The sequence below is a fragment of the Salvelinus sp. IW2-2015 genome, linkage group LG1 (genome assembly GCF_002910315.2).
Source record: "Salvelinus sp. IW2-2015 linkage group LG1, ASM291031v2, whole genome shotgun sequence".
Classification (NCBI taxonomy): domain Eukaryota; kingdom Metazoa; phylum Chordata; class Actinopteri; order Salmoniformes; family Salmonidae; genus Salvelinus; species Salvelinus sp. IW2-2015.
In genome coordinates, this window is record NC_036838.1 from 36154107 (window position 1) to 36170614 (window position 16508).

The following is a 16508-nucleotide window of genomic DNA, read 5'->3' on the forward strand; positions in this document are numbered from 1 at the left end:
CACCAGGGTCAGCGCACTCTCAAATATTGTTTTTTTTGCCATCATTGTAAGCCTGCCACACACACAATATACAATACATTTATTAAACATAAGAATGAGTTTTTGTCACAACCCGGCTCGGCAGGGCATGAAGTGACAAAGAGCTCTTATAGGACCAGGGCACAAATAATAATATAATAATAATCAATCATTTTGCTCATTATTTAGCCATCTTACATATAAAACCTTATTTGTTCATGAAAAATTGTGAATAACTCACCACAGGTTATTAAGAAGGGTGTGCATGAAAGGATGCACATAACTCTACAATGTTGGGTTGTATTGGAGAGAGTCTGTCTTAAATAATTTTTCACACACAGTCTGTGCCTGTATTTAGTTTTCATGCTAGTGAGGGCTGAGAACCCACTCTCACATAGGTACGTGGTTGCAAAGGGCATCAGTGTCTTAACAGCGCGATTTCCAAGGCAAGAAACTCTGAGCACAGCCCTGCCAGAAATCTGGCAGTGGCTTCTGATTAAATTCAATTTTCACAGAAACGCTTGTTGCCATTTCGACGAGGCTCTCTTGTTCAGATATCAGTAAGTGGACTGGAGGCAGGGCATAAAAGGGATAACGAATCCAGTTGTTTGTGTCGTCCGTTTCGGGAAAGTACAGTACCTACGTAATTGCACACCCAGATCGCTCAGGTGCTTTGCTTTAACAAAGTTAACCATTTTCACTGTAGTGTCGAAAACGTCTTTCAAGCCTCTTGGTGGATGCTGCAGTGTACCCAAGTGGCGTCGGGAGCAACTGCTTGCACGTGTGTTACCACTCCACTATGTCTCCCTGTTATTGCTTTTGCGCCATCAGTACAGATACCGACATATCTTGACCACCAAAGTGCATTTGATGTCACAAAGCTGTCCAGTACTTTAAAAATACCCTCTCATGTTGTCCAGGTTTCCAGTGGTTTGCAGATGAGGATGTCTTCCTTAATTGACCCCCCATAAACGTAACGGACATATACCAGGAGCTGTGCCAGGCCTGCCACATCTGTTGACTCATCCAGCTGCATCGCATATAATTCACTGGCTTGTATGCGAAGCAGTAATTGTTTCAAAACATCTCCTGCCATGTCACTGATGCGTCATGAAACAGTGTTGTTTGATGAAGGCATTGTCTGTATAGTTTTTTTGGCCTTTTCCCCCAGCATTGTCCCAGTCATATCCGCGGCAGCAGGAAGAATTAAGTCCTCCACAATAGTGTGGGGCTTGCCTGTCCTAGCCACTAGGTAGCTCACCATATAAGACGCTGTCTCCCGGGTGGCGCAGTGGTCTAGGGCACTGCATCGCAGTGCTAGCTGCGCCACCAGAGTCTCTGGGTTCGCGCCCAGGCTGGGCTGGGTTCGCGCCCAGGCTGGGCTGGGTTCGCGCCCAGGCTCTGTCGCAGCCGGCCGCAACCGGGAGATCCGTGGGGCGACGCACAATTGGCATAGCGTCGTCCGGGTTAGGGAGGGTTTGGCCGGTAGGGAGGGTTTGGCCGGTAGGGATATCCTTGTCTCAGTATGTAAAAAATGTAATAAAAATGTATGCACTCTACTGTAAGTCGCTCTGGATAAGAGCGTCTGCTCTTGGCCGGTAGGGATATCCTTGTCTTAGTATGTAAAAATGTAATAAAATGTATGCACTCTACTGTAAGTCGCTCTGGATAAGAGCGTCTGCTAAATGACAAAAATGTAGCCCCTTCTTATTAATGGTATCTGTTGTTTTTATACATGTCTTACTACTCGAAAGTCGTCTTTATTCTCGCTCAAAACACTCCCGTGGCTTATTTTTCAAATTGTCATGTTTCATTTCTAAATGTCTGCACAAGAGTGAAGGTTTCCCGCGAGAGAGTAATGGTTAATGTGATTGGATGTTAATTAATCATGGTTGCTGCATATTTGTTGTTGGCGGCTTAAGAGGAGCTCTAGGTCCTATAGCTAAAATGTGATAGATACTAGCTGAGCTATTCACCCTCCTTCTCTCCTTCTCTCCACAGAACTTCAGAGAGGTGCAGACCTGTCAATCACTCTCATCAGCGTCCAGTCAAAGCCAGGAGAAAAGGAGAGGGCAGGGCATGGACTGGCTTGGCCGTTGCTATGCATGAGCGAGTGCCATGGTGTCCATGGAGACCAAGGGCTATACTGACCTCCTGGAGACCAGCGATGGGCAGGGGTCGGGACTTTTGGAGAGAGGGGACGTGTCGGGGACTGAGGAGGGCTGGAGCGTCCCCTTACCCCTGGGCTTCCAGGTGTCCCTCACCACCGTGCTGATGCTGGAGCTGGTGCTCGGCTTCAGCAGCAACCTGACCGTGCTGGTGCTCTACTGCGCCCAGTCCAACCTGGTTGACTCAGTCAGCAACATGGTTACAGTCAGCTTGCACGTGCTGGACATCCTGGTGTGTGTGCTGTGTCTGCCGCTGACCGTGGCGATCATCCTGCTCCCAGTGGACGGTAGTGGCGGGGGCAGCCTGGCTACGCTGTGCTGCTTCCATGAGGCCTGCGTAACCTTCACCAGTGTGGCCACGGCCATCAATGTGCTGGTCATCAGCCTGGACCGCTACGACATCACCGTCCGTCCAGCCACGCGGCTGCTGACTCCGCGACGTGCTGCACTCCTCCTGGCTGCCGTTTGGGCCATATCACTGGCCGTCTTCTTCCTGCCCTTCCTGGAGGGGGACTTCTTCTCAATAGGGTCTGACGCGGAGGACAGCGAGATTGGAGGAGGGTTGGAGATGGACATGGGGGATCTGATACCTGAGTCTGATTCTGAAGCCCCTACTGGACTGACCCCCACTGGGCAAAACCACACTGGGCTAACCGTCACTCCCTCCACCCCCTCTACTCCATACTACTCCCACCCCCTGCCGCCATTGAGGCAGAACCGGACACTGCTATGTGTGGGTGGGCAGGGCTACCACACGGGCCTGGCCATGTACTACCACCTCCTCCTGCAGGTGCCCTGCTTCTTCATCGCCGTGGTCGTCATGTTGTTCACATACTCCCGCATCCTGCAGGCCCTCAACATCCGCATCGGCACCCACATCAAGAGGGGCCCACGGGCCTCCAATAAGGACTCAGGCTGCAGGATCCGCAGGCGGAGACAAAGGAGGAAGGGGCTGAGTCTGGCCACAGAGGGGAGAGGTTCCTCCAGCCAGAACCAACGCCTCACCCACCCGCCCCTCATCCCATCCCCCAGCTCCCTCCCGCCCCTCTCCTCCATGCCCCTGGTTACCTCTGACAGTGGGGCCACGGGGGTCACCAACACCGCCGCCACCACCCCCAGCGCCACCACCCCAGCGACTCCTAACCCCACTGATGGCATCTCCCCCCCACCGGCGGCAGCGGCAGACCGCCCAGGCGTCCAGGCTTCTGTGTCAGCCATCATCGCCCTGAGGAGGGCCGTGAGGCGCCACCGGGACCGGCGGGAGCGCCAGCGGAGAGTCTTCAAGATGTCCCTGATCATCATCTCTTCTTTCCTGGGCTGCTGGGCTCCTCTGTCCATGGTGAACGTGTTGATACTGTGTCTGGGCCCCAGCGATGGCCTGGTACGTGTGAGGCTCTGCTTCCTGGCCATGGCATACGGCACCACCATCTTCCACCCGCTACTCTATGCCTTCACCAGGCAGAAGCTGCGTAAAGCGCTGAAGACCCATGTCAAGAAGAGGGTGGTGTCCCTGCTGCAGGTGGACCCGGCGCCCAACGGGGGAACTGTTATTCACAACTCCTGGGTGCAGGGGGGTGGACAGAGGAAGGGACGCAAGCCCCGACTGGAGGGCAGTGACGCCACCAGTAACTGCCTAACAGTGGCTGTGAGAGAATGAGGGGCCGTGCAGCTGTGTGTGTGCGTGCGTGTGCAAGCGAGCGTGCATGTGTATATGGGTGTACAGTATGTGATAGTTGACAAAGGTCACACGACATCATCAGCACCTCCCTCCATCCAGATGTGTGATGATGGCAGGTGGACCCAGAGCTCTAATTAACATCAGACCTGCTCTGTGATCTATGTACACAGCTCATCATTAGTCCCCCAGTTAACGACAAGATGGCCACTCCTTCTCCATGGCAATGCCAAGCTACAAAGCAATATGTGACATCACCTGCGTTGCCGCAACCTTAGTTACTGTAGATATACATCCCAGTATAGGTACAGAGCAAAAATATCCACACACATTGATCAACCTGTTGTCATTCACGGAACAAGTGAACACAATATCTACCTGCACACAGAWCTCAATGAGAGTCAATATCCAGTAACAGTTTATCATTTGATTAGTCATGCATTAAAGGAGAAGTTTTCTTTTTTACAACCTTTTTTTACAACCTATTTTTGATGTACTGTAAATGGCATGTTATAGAAGGGTCCTGACACCTTTTTTGTGATTTCATGTTTTTTGTTTTATTTTACTTACCCCAAACAGCAAATTGCTTCCTCATCCTCATTGTGTAGTATGAGGGCCCCGAAAAAATATGAACAAAGGCTCCAAAAACACCCAAATAAAATAAAACGTTATTTGTTGCATACACATATTTAGCAGATGTTATTGCGGTTGTAGCAAAATGCTTTTGTTCCTAGCTCCAACAGTGCAATAATATATAACAATACACAAAAATGCTAATGAATCTAAAAAGTAAAAGAATGAAATTAAGAAATATAGAAATATTAGGACGAGCAATGTCAGAGTCCAGAGTGTGTGTGTGTGTGTGTGTGTGTGTTTATATATATATATATATATACATACACACACAGTTAAAGTCGGAAGTTTACATACACCTTAGCCAAATACATTTCAACTCAGTTTTTCACAATTCCTGACATGTAATCCTAGTAAATATTCCCTGTCTTACATCAGTTAGGATCACCACTTTATTTTAAGAATGTGAAATGTCAGAATAATAGTAGAGAGAATGATTTATTTCAGCTTTTATTTCTTTCATCACATTCCCAGTGGGTCAGAAGTTTACATACACTCAATTAGTATTTGGTAGCATTGCCTTTAAATTGTTTAACTTGGGTCAAATGTTTCGGGTAGCCTTCCATAAGCTTCATAAGCAATAAGTTGGGTGAATTTTGGCCCAATCCTCCTGACAAAGCTGGTGTAACTGAATCAGGTTTGTAGGCCTCCTTGCTCGCACATGCTTTTCAGTTCTGGCCACAAATTATATATAGAACCATCCACCAGGGCTTTGTGATGGCCACCCCAATACCTTGACTTTGTTGTCCTTAAGCCATTTTGCCACAACTTTGGAAGTATGCTTGGGGTCATTGTCCATTTCGAAGACCCATTTGTGATCAAGCTTTAACTTCCTGACTGATGTCTTGAGATGTTGCTTCAATATATCCACATACTTTTCCTCCCTCATGATGCCATCTATTTTGTGAAGTGCACCAGTCTCTCCTGCAGCAAAGCACCCCCACAACATGATACTGCCACCTCCGTGCTTCGTGGTTAGGATGGTTTTCTTCGGCTTGCAAGCCTCCCCTTTTTCCTCCAAACATAACGATGGTCATTATGGCCAAACAGTTCTATTTTGTTTCATCAGACCAGAGGACATTTCTCCAAAAAGCAGTTGCAAACCATATTCTGGCTTTTTTATGGCGGTTTTCGAGCAGCGGCCTTTCAGGTTATGTCGATATAAGACTCGTTTTACTGTGGATATAGATCGTTTTGTACCCGTTTCCTCCAGCATCTTCACAGGGTCCTTTGCTGTTGTCCTGGGATTGATTTGCACTTTTCGCACCAAAGTACGTTCATCTCCAGGAGACAGAACGCGTTTCCTTCCTGAGCGGTATGATGGCTGCGTGGTCCCATGGTGTTTATACTTGCGTACTATTGTTTGTACAGATGAACATCGTACCTTCAGGCGTTTGAAAATTGCTCCCAAGAATGATCCTTGGCTTATTTATTTGGATTTTCCATTGATGAGTCACTGAGTTTGAAGGTAGGCCTTGAAATACATCCACAGGTACACCTCCAATTAACTCAAATGGTGTCAATTAGCCTATCAGAAGCTTCTAAAGCCATGACATCATTTCTGGGAATTTTCCAAGCTGTTTAAAGGCACAGTCAACTTAGTGTATGTAAACTTCTGACCCACTGGAATTGTGATACAGTGAATTATAAGTGAAATAATCTGTCTGCAAACAATTGTTGGAAAAATTACTTGTGTCGTGCACACAGTAGATGTCCTAAACGACTTGCCAAAACTATAGTTTGTTAACAAGACATTTGTGAAGTGGTTGAAAAACAAGTTTTAATGACCCCAACGTAAGTGTATGTAAACTTCCGACTTCAACTTCGTGTATATATATTATATATATATAGGTAAAGATATAGATAGATCTTTTTTTATATTGATTCATTATTTACATAATTATTCAGACCCTTCGCTTTGAGACTGGAAATTGAGCTCCAGTGCATCCTGTTTCCATTGATCATCCTTGAGATGTTTCTACAAATTGATTGGAATCCACCTGTGGTAAATTCTATTGATTGGACATGATTTTGAAAGACACACACGTGGCCAAAAGTTTTGAGAATGACACAAATATAAATTTTCACAAAGTCACACAAAGTTTGTATGATGGCAATTTGCATATACTCCAGAATGTTATGAAGAATGATCAGATGATTTGCAATTAAATGCAAAGTCCCTCAAAAAAAAATCCACTGCATTTCAGCCCTGCCACAAAAGGACCAGCTGACATCATGTCAGTGATTCTCTCATTAACACAGGTGTGAGTTGACGAGGACAAGGCTGAAGATCACTCTGTCATGCTGATTGAGTTCAAATAACAGACTGGAAGCTTCAAAAGGAGGGTGGGGCTTGGAATCATTGTTCTTCCTCTGTCAACCATGGTTACCTGCAAGGAAACACGTGCCGTCATCATTGCTTGCACAAAAAGGGCTTCACAGGCAAGGATATTGCTGCCAGTAAGATTGCACCTAAATCAACCATTTATCGGATCATCAAGAACTTCAAGGAGAGCAGTTCAATTGTTGTGAAGAAGGCTTCAGGGCGCCCAAGAAATTCCAGCAAGCACCAGGGCCATCTCCTAAAGTTGATTCAGCTGTGAGATTGGGGCACCACCAGTACAGAGCTGGCTCAGGAATGGCAGCAGGCAGGTGTGAGTGCATCTGCACGCACAGTGAGGCGAAGACTTTTGGAGGATGGCCTGGTGTCAAGAAGGGCAGCAAAGAAGCCACTCCTCTCCAGGAAAAACATCAGGGATAGACTGATATTCTGCAAAAGGTACAGGGATTGGACTGCTGAGGACTGGGGTAAAGTTATTTTCTCTGATGAATCCCCTTTCTGAATGTTTGGGGCATCTGGAAAAAAGCTTGTCCAGAGAAGACAAGGTGAGCGCTACCATCAGTCCTGTGTCATGCCAACAGTAAAGCATCCTGAGACCATTCATGTGTGGGGTTGCTTCTCAGCCAAGGGAGTAGGCTCACTCACAATTTTGCCTAAGAACACAGCCATGAATAAAGAATGGTACCAACACATCCTCCAAGAGCAACTTCTCCCAACCATCCAGGAACAGTTTGGTGATGAATAATGCCTTTTCCAGCATGATGGGGCACCTTGCCATAAGGCAAAAGTGATAACTAAGTGGCTCGGGGAACAAAACATCGATATTTTGGGTCCATGGCCAGGAAACTCCCCAGACCTTAATCCCAATGAGAACTTGTGGTCAATCCTCAAGACGCGGGTGGACAAACAAAAACCCACAAATTCTGACAAACTCCAAGCATTGATTATGCAAGAATGGGCTTCCATCAGTCAGGATGTGGCCCAGAAGTTAATTGACAGCATGCCAGGGCGGATTGCGGAGGTCTTGAAAAAGAAGGGTCAACACTGCAAATATTGACTCTTTGCATCAACTTCATGTACTTGTCAATAAAAGCCTTTGACACTTATGAAATGCTTGTAATTATACTTCAGTATTCCATAGTAACATCTGACAAAATATCTAAAGACACTGAGGCAGCAAACTTTGTGAAAATTAATATTTGTGTAATTCTCAAAACTTTTGGCCAGGACTGTATCTAAGGTCCTACAGTTGACAGTGCATGTTAGAGCAAAAAACAAGCCATGAGGTCGAAGGAAGTGTCCGTAGAGCTCCGAGACAGGATTGTGTAAAGGCACAGACCTGGGGAAGGGTACCAAACAAATTCTGCAGCATTGAATGTCTCCAAGAACTCAGTGGCCTCCATCATTCCTGAATGGATGTAGATTGGAACCACCAAGACTCTTCCAGAATTGGCCGCCCGGCCAAACTGAGCAATCTGGGGAAAAAGGCCTTGGTCAGGGAGGTGACAAAGAACCCAATGGTCACTCTGACAGAGCTCTAGAGCTCTGGTTCTCTCAGAGCTCTGGTTCTCCCACCTCTGTGGAGATGGGAGAACCTTCCAGAAGTACAACCATTTCTGCTGCACTCCACCGATCAGGCCTTTAAGCCACTCCTCAGTAAAAGGCACATGACAGCCCGCTTGGAGTTAAAGACTCTCAGACCGTGAGAACAAGATTCTCTGGTCTGATGAAACGTCTGGAGGAAACCTGGCACCATCCCTACGGTGAAGCTTGGTGGTGGCAGCATCATGCTATGGGGATGTTTTTCATTTGCAGGGACTGAGAGACTAGTCAGGATCAAGGGAAAGATGAACATAGCAAAGTATAGTGAGATCCTTGATGAACACATGTTCCAGAGCGCTCAGGATCTCAGAATGGGGCGAAGGTTCACCTTCCAACAGGACATGACCCTAAGCACACAGCCAAGACAACACAGGAGTGGCTTCAGGACAATACTTTAAATGTCATTAAGTGGCCCAGCCAGAGCCTGGACTTGAACCCAATCGAACATATCTGGAGAGGTTTGAAAATAGCTGTGCAGCAATACTCCCCATCCAACCTGACAGAGCTTGAGAGGATCTGCAGAGAATAAATGGGAGAAACTCCCCAAATATAGGTGTGCCAAGCTTGTAGCATCATACCCAAGAAGACTCAATGCTGTAATCGCTGCCAAAGGTGCTTCAACAAAGTACTGAGTAAAGAGTCTGAATACTTATGTAAGTGTGATATGTCAGTTTTTTTATTTGAAATAAATTAGCAAAGATTACAAAAAAATAGTTTTTGCTTTGTCATTATGGGGTATTGTGTGTAAGTTGAGGGGTAAAACCAATTTAATCAATTTTAGAATAAAGCTTTCACGTAACAAAATGTGAAAAAGGTCAAGGGGTCTGAATATTTTCCGAAGGCACTTTATATCGATAGAATATGTAGTATATATGAAGAATAGTATATGTACAGCAATAGTTAAATAGGATAGGCCTTGACCAGAATACAGTATATACACATGAAGTGAGTAAACAGTATGTAAACATTATTAAAGTGACCAGTGTTATGTACATAGGGCAGCAGCCTCTAAGGTGCATGGTAGAGTAACCGGGTTGTAGCCGGCTAGTGACAGTGACTAAAGTTCAGCAAGCCAAATTTCTTCAGCTTCCTGAGGTTGAAGAGTTGCTGCTGCTTCTTCTTCACCACACTGTCTGTTTGGGTGGACCATTTCAGATTGTCAGTGATGTGTACATCCTTTAGAAACTGCAAAGATCTAAGGATAGTAATGCAGGTCTTTAGATGTTGTACACATGAAATTGTGCCATTCTGAACTTTATCCGCAATGTTATATTCCCTTTTGCGCGGCAGGATCTGTTTCCCCTATCCAGCTGTTCCATTCTCCTTGTAGCCAGCTGCTACAGGTAACTACCAAAATAGAGGAAACACCAACATAAAGCGTCTTAATAGGGCGTTGGGCCACCACACCGGCCAGAAAAGCATCAATGCGCCTTAGCATAGATTCTACAAGTGTCTGGAACTTCCTGTGTGAAAGCACCCCAGCTTTCAATATGCTTTGTATCCCTCATTTACTCAAGTGTTTCCTTTATTTTGGCAGTTACCTGTAGAATAGACCGAGAGGTATCGCTAGAGTTACAACAACATTGAGTATAACATTATATGTAAAGTTCAGAATGACACAATTTCATGTTTACAACATCTAAAGACCTGCATCACTATACTGAGAGCTTTGCAGTTTCTAAAAGGATGTATTTGGGTGTTTTTGGAGCCTTTGTTCATGTTTTGGGGGGGGGCCCATACTACACAAAGAAGATGAGGAAGTAATTTGTTGTTTGGGGTAAGTTTCTCAAAAACATGTGAAATCATGCCTGGACCCTTCTATAACATGCTATTTATATATTTTTTTTAAATAGAGATTTGGTTGTAACAAAAAAAACTCCTTAATTTCCTTTCTCAAATGATTCTGAATGTTTTACTGTATGTCTTGTGTTTACAAGAGTGTAGTGTGCGTGTGTGTGGTTCTATATAGTTCCAAATAAGGGTTCTTGGGGTTGTAAACATAGCGGATCCTTTTTGGTGCTATCTAGAATCCTTTTTTGAAGGTTCTGTAAAGAACCATGCTTACAGGGTTCTAAATAGAACCTTTATGGTGCTATAAAGAACCATTTCATAAGGTTCTACAGTATATAGCACCACAAAGAGTTCCGCTATGGTAACAACCTTTTTGGGGGCTAATTAGAACCTGTTTTAAATAACCTTTGTCAAAGGTTCTACAAAGAACCTTTTGAAGAACCATACAGGGTTTTATATTGTGGTTAGTAGCCATATGATATTGTTACATTTCCATAAGTGTTAATCCACAAACTGAATCAGGTGTGCTAGCTCCAGAACAGCTCAGGGTCCTTGAGGAGAAAAATGAAAACCACTGATATAGTCAACAGCTCATAGTTGACACAAAACCTTATGTGGGTCTTTCATAAGACATCATTATTGACCAGTCTTTTTTTCATATGCAATGACATAATACAACAGATTAGATCAACTGGGATAGCACTCTCAATCATGGTTGCACAAAAAGAGCTGTGCGCAAACCACACCCTAAATATATTCCAATGAGCCGCTGCCCCTACATTTGAATGATCACTAAAAGATGAAAGAACGATTTTCTTAACTGCAAAAAAACATTGAAGGGCTCAAAGGGTTCATTGAGTCATTATGGTTCCACATAGAACCATAACCCTTACCAAAGAACCCTTGAGGAACCCTCTTTTTCTTAGAGGGCAGATGGTTGCACCACTGTGAACCATCCCAGGCTTCAGAGTTAAACAGGTCCTGGAGCAGCATTTGGAGGTTGTTTTCGATCTGTGTCTACCTCCTCCTCAGGGCTTTATATCTAAAATAGACAGCATTATATTGTTATCATTTGTTAATGTTTCATGTGTTAGAATTTGATTTTGTTTATGTATTTTTTAATTTTCTAAACATAATATTTGAACTTGATTATTGAATGGTTTAATTGAAGAAGAAAAAATATAATAAAAAAACTGGTAAAGACTTTTGGATAAAGAACAAGTAGAATGACCTTTATATATACAGTACTTTTGTCATGTTTTCAGACCCCTTGACTTTTTCCACATTTTGTTACATTCAATCGTCAATCTACACACACTACCCCATAATGATAAAGCAAAAACATTTTGAGTCTCATTACAAAGGGTCTGATTACTTATGTAAATAAGGTATTTGTGTTTTTTTWATGTTTAATGCATTTGCAAACATTTCTAAAAACCTGTTTTCACTTTGTCATTATGGGGTATTGTGTGTAGATTAATAAAGATGTTTTATTTATTTAATAAATTTTAGAATAAGGCTGTAACATAAGAAAATGTGAAAAAAGTCAAGGGGTCTGAATACTTTCCAAATGCACTGTATCTCCCTCTGAAGCATGTTGAACATATACAGTTACATCATTGCACCAGCCCTCAGTTATTGTGATAGGTATTAGCCTAGTTATAGCCATGAAGTAGGTAGGCTACATACATTACCAGTCAAAAGTTTGGACACACTTACTCATTCAAAGGTTTTTCTTTATTTGTACTATTTTCTACATCATAGAATAATAGTGAAGACATCAAAACTATGATTGTCCTGTTTTTCAACAGGACAATGACCCAACACACCTCCAGGCTGTGTAAGGGCTATTTGACCATGAAGGAAACCTGGCCTCCACAATCACCTGACCTCAACCCAATTGAGATGGTTTGGGATGAGTTGGACCACAGAGTGAAGGAAAAGCAGCCAACAAGTGTGTGCAAAGCTGTCATCAATGCAAAGGGTAGCTACTTTGAAGAATCTCAAATATAAAATATATTTTGATTTTTTTTAACACTTTCTTGGTTACTACATGATTCCATATGTTATTTCATCATTTTGATGTTTTTCCTTTTATTCTACAATAATAGTGAAGATGAATGAATAGGTGTGTGCAAACTTTTGACTGGTACTGTATGATCAAAAGTTTGGGTAGACTATGTATGGCTCTCAAGTGTGAAGGAACTTTTTCATTCTCTTTTGTGGGTTACTATAATATAGGTCCTCCTTTTCCCTCCTACTTCACTTTGGAGCCAGACGGAAGGAATTCATTCCTGTGTATTTATATATGTACATGTTCAGGGATGTAAATATTCTAATATCTAGCTCTTAGGGGTTTGAGTGGAAGGATTATTTTGTGTTGCAGCAGTCATCTGCTGACCAGAATATCAGCCGTGCTGAGTGAGAGGGTAAGAAAACACACATGGAAGAGATCAAACATCTAAATGTATTTTGTTTCTGTATGTGCGTACCGTACTGTACATTTATTGCCATGTATATAGAGATAGTATTGTACATGATTTCTATTGTGTTGTTATATTGTATTTCTTATTAGAACATGACAAAATCTGGAATAATAATTAAAAAAAGACTGTGCACATGCCTACGTGGACACATGCCTTTTCATTTACATAGTGAGTATCTTACACAGAGAGAGGAGCTTGAGTGTGTGTGTGGGAGAGAGAGAGCACTCAAAGTCCCATCGTGAACCTGCTCTACTGTCAATCAACTCTGCACAGCACACATTCCATTCCATTGGGATTTTGGTGTGACCTGATTCATTGTATTGTAGGCTACATGGTTTGCCATTTTCGATTAATGTTAGCTACTCAGTTAGCCTTGACTGTGGCTCTGAGCATTCAGGAATTGGTGCTGTTCGATGTTTAGTGTGAATAGCTCTTATCGGACCTAAAGGCAGTCAGTATGATGCATGTGATGATTGTTAAAGTTTATCACATATCCTTTATGACCAATCTCAGTTACAATTTGCATGTAGTTGATTACAATCTATGACAGGACTCTGTGAAAAGTGGTTCCTCCAATTAGTCACGTATTTAACCTTTTGACGGCATGGGGCCAACAATATTAATCATTAACAACTATTGACTTGCAATTTCTATGAATATTGCAATGAGATCGACACAAAAAAACCTGTCATAGACAATCGATGTAACACCACTCTTTACATGCGGTAAAATAATAAATTTACCATTTGCTGGCTATCGAGTCAAGTTTTTCTAGGATTGTCACTGATTATGTTTTGTGCAGGCTAATGTAGCGGATGTTGGTTTCTCCCATTGGAGACCTGGGTTCAGATCCCACCAATGACACTAACGCTTGTGGAAAGATTGACCTACCTTGCAGAGATAATATGCACAGCTTGTGTCTCAGCAGTCCAATCTCGAAAGGGAGGGAAAAGAGGACAGTATCGAGTGAAGGTGTAGAGAAGGGAGGGAGAGAGGCTTTTATAGTGAGGGTCGTAGAGAAGGGAGGGAAAAGAGGCAGTATCAGGTGGAGTGTAGAGAAGGGGAGGGAGGAGAGGCAGTATAGAGTGAGGTGTTAGAGAAGGGGAGGGAGGAAGAGCAGCATAGAGTGAGGTGTATGAGACAGGGGGAGAAGAGAGGCGATAGGGGAGGTGTAGAGAAGGGGAGGGAGGAGAGGCAGTTAGAGGATGTGAGGGTAGAGAAGGGGGGAGGAGAGGCAGTATAGAGTGAGGGCGTAGAGAAGGGGAGGGAGGAAGACAGCATAGAGTGAGGTGTAGAGAAGGGGGAGGAGAGGCAGTATAGAGTGAGGCCGGTAGAGAATGGGAGGGGAGGAGAGGCAAGTATAGAAGTGGAGGAGTAGAGAAGGGGAGGGAGGAGAGGCGAGCCAATAGAGTGAGGTGTAGAGAAGGGGAGGAGAGGCAGTAATAGAGTGAGGCGTAGAGAAGGGGAGGGAGGAGAGGGCGGTAATAAGGAGGAGTAGAGAAGGGGAGGGAGGAGAGGAGGTTAGAGTGAAGGTGTAGAGAAGGGGAGGGGGGAGAGGCAGTATAGAGTGTGGTGTAAGAGTAGGGGGGAGGAGAGGCCAGCATAGAGGTGAGGGTGTAGAGAAGCGGGAGGAGGAGAGGCAGTATAGAGTGATGGTTTAGAGAAGGGATGGGAAGAGGCGTATAGAGTGGGTTTAGAGAAGGGGAGGAGGAGAGGCAGTATAGAGTGAAAGAGTAGAGACCGGGATGGGAGGAGAGGCAGTATAGAGTGAGGTGTAGAGAAGGGAGGGAGGAGAGGCAGTATAGAGTGAGGTGTAGAGAAGGGGGGGGTAGAAAGAGGCAGCATAGAGTGAGGTTGTAGAGAAGGGGAAGGGAGGAGAGGCAGTAATAGAGTGAGGTGTAGAGAAAGGGGGAGGAGAGGCAGCATGAGTGAGGAGTAGAGAAGGGGGGAGGAGAGGCAGTATATGAGTGCGGTGTAGAGAAGGGGAGGGCAGGAGAGGCAGCATAGAGTGAGGTGTAAGAGAGGGGGGAGGAGAGGCAGTAAAGAGTGAGGTGTAGAGAAGGGGAGGGAGGAGAGGCATGTATAGAGTGAGGAGTAGAGAAGGGGAGGGAGGAGAGGGGTATAGAGTGAGGTGTAGAGAAGGGGGGAGAGAGGCAGTATAGAGTGAGGTGTAAGAAAAGGGGGGGAGGAGAGGCAGTATAGGTGGAGAATAGAGAAGGGGAAGGGAGGAGAGGCAGTATAGAGTGAAGGAAGTAGAAAGAAAAAAAAAGGGAAAAGAGGGAGGAGAGGCAGTATAGAGTGCGGAGAGAGAGGGAGGTGAGAGAGGCATAAGTGAGGAGAGAGAGGGAGGAGGAGAGGCAGTATAGAGTGAGTTGAGAGAAGGGGGGGAGGAGAGCAGTAAGAGTGAGGTGTAGAGAAAGGGGGGGAAGGAGAGGCAGCATAGAGTGAGGTGTAGACGAAGGGGAGGGAGGAAGGCAGTATAGTGAAGAGTAGAGACGGGGAGGGCAGGAGAGGCAAGGTATAGAGTGAGGTGTTAGAGAAGGGGAGGGAGGAGAGGCAGTATAGAGTGAGGTGTAGAGAAGGGGAGGGAGGAGAGGGCTTATAGAGTGAGGTGTAGAGAAGGGGAGGGGAAAGAGGCAGTATCGAGTGAGGTGTAGAGAGGGGAGGGAGGACGAGCTTATAGAGTGAGGTGTAGAGAAGGGGAAGGGAAAAGAGGCAAGAAAGTGAAAGGTGTAGAGAAGGGGAGGAGAGAGGAGGTGTAGAGAAGGGGAGAGAGGAGAGGCAGAATAGAGTGAGGTGTAGAGAAGGGGAGGAGGAGAGGCAGTATAGAGTGAGGTGTAGAGAAGGGGGGAGGAGAGGCAGTATAGAGTGAGGCGTAGAGAAAGGGGAGGGAGAGGCCCGCATAGAGTGAGGTTAGAGAAGGGGGGAGAGAAGGCGTATAGAGTGAGGCGTAAGAAGGGAGGAGGAGAGGCAGTTAGAGTGAGGAGTAGAGAAGGGGAGGGAGGAGAGGCAGCATAGAGTGAGGTGTAGGAAAGGGGGGAGGAGAGGCAGTATAGAGTGAGGCGTAGAGAAGGGGAGGGAGGAGAGGCGGTATAGAGTGAGGAGTAGAGAAGGGAGGGAGGAGAGGAGGTATAGAGTGAGGTGTAGAGAAGGGGGGGGGAGAGGCAGTATAGAGTGTGGTGTAGATTAGGGGAGGGAGGAGAGGCAGCTAGAGTGAGGTGTAGAGAAGGGGAGGGGAGAGGCAGTATGAATGAGGTTTAGAGAAGGGGATGGGAGAGGCAGTATAGAGTGAGGTTTAGAGAAGGGAGGAGGAAAGGCAGTATAGAGTGAAGAGTAGAGACGGGGAGGAGGAGAGGCAGTATAGAGTGGAGGTGTAGAGAAGGGAGGGAGGAGAGGCCAGTATAGAGTGAGGTGTAGAGAAGGGGGGGTAGGAGAGGCAGCATAGAGTGAGTGTCGGAGAAGGGGGGGAGGAGAGGCAGTATAGAGTGAGGTGTTAGAGAAAGGGGGGAGGAGAGGCAGCATAGAGTGAGGAGTAGAGAAGGGGGGAGGAAGAGGCAGTATAGAGTGAGGTGTAAGAGAAGGGAGGCGAGAGAGCCAGCAATAGAGTGACGGTGTTCAAGAGAAGGGGGAGGAAGCAGTACTACGAGTGAGTGTAGAGAAGGGGAGGGAGGAGAGGCAGTTATAGAGTGGAGATAGAGAAGGGGAGGGAGGAGAGAGGTATTGAGAAGAGGCTGGTAGAGAAGGGGGGGAGAGGCAGTATAGAGTGAGGTGTAGAAAAGGGGAGGGAGAAGGCA

The 16508-nt window shown here is 45.5% G+C and overlaps 1 protein-coding gene across 1 annotated transcript; it reads left to right on the forward strand.

Moving 5' to 3' along the window:
* Positions 1 to 2032: 2032 nt before the first annotated feature.
* On the forward strand, positions 2033 to 4791 carry LOC111974697 (G-protein coupled receptor 22-like). Its single transcript, XM_070444571.1, has one exon. It carries the CDS (start codon positions 2137 to 2139, stop codon positions 3841 to 3843), a length of 1707 nt encoding a protein of 568 aa, XP_070300672.1. The 5' UTR covers positions 2033 to 2136; the 3' UTR covers positions 3844 to 4791.
* Positions 4792 to 16508: the final 11717 nt, after the last annotated feature.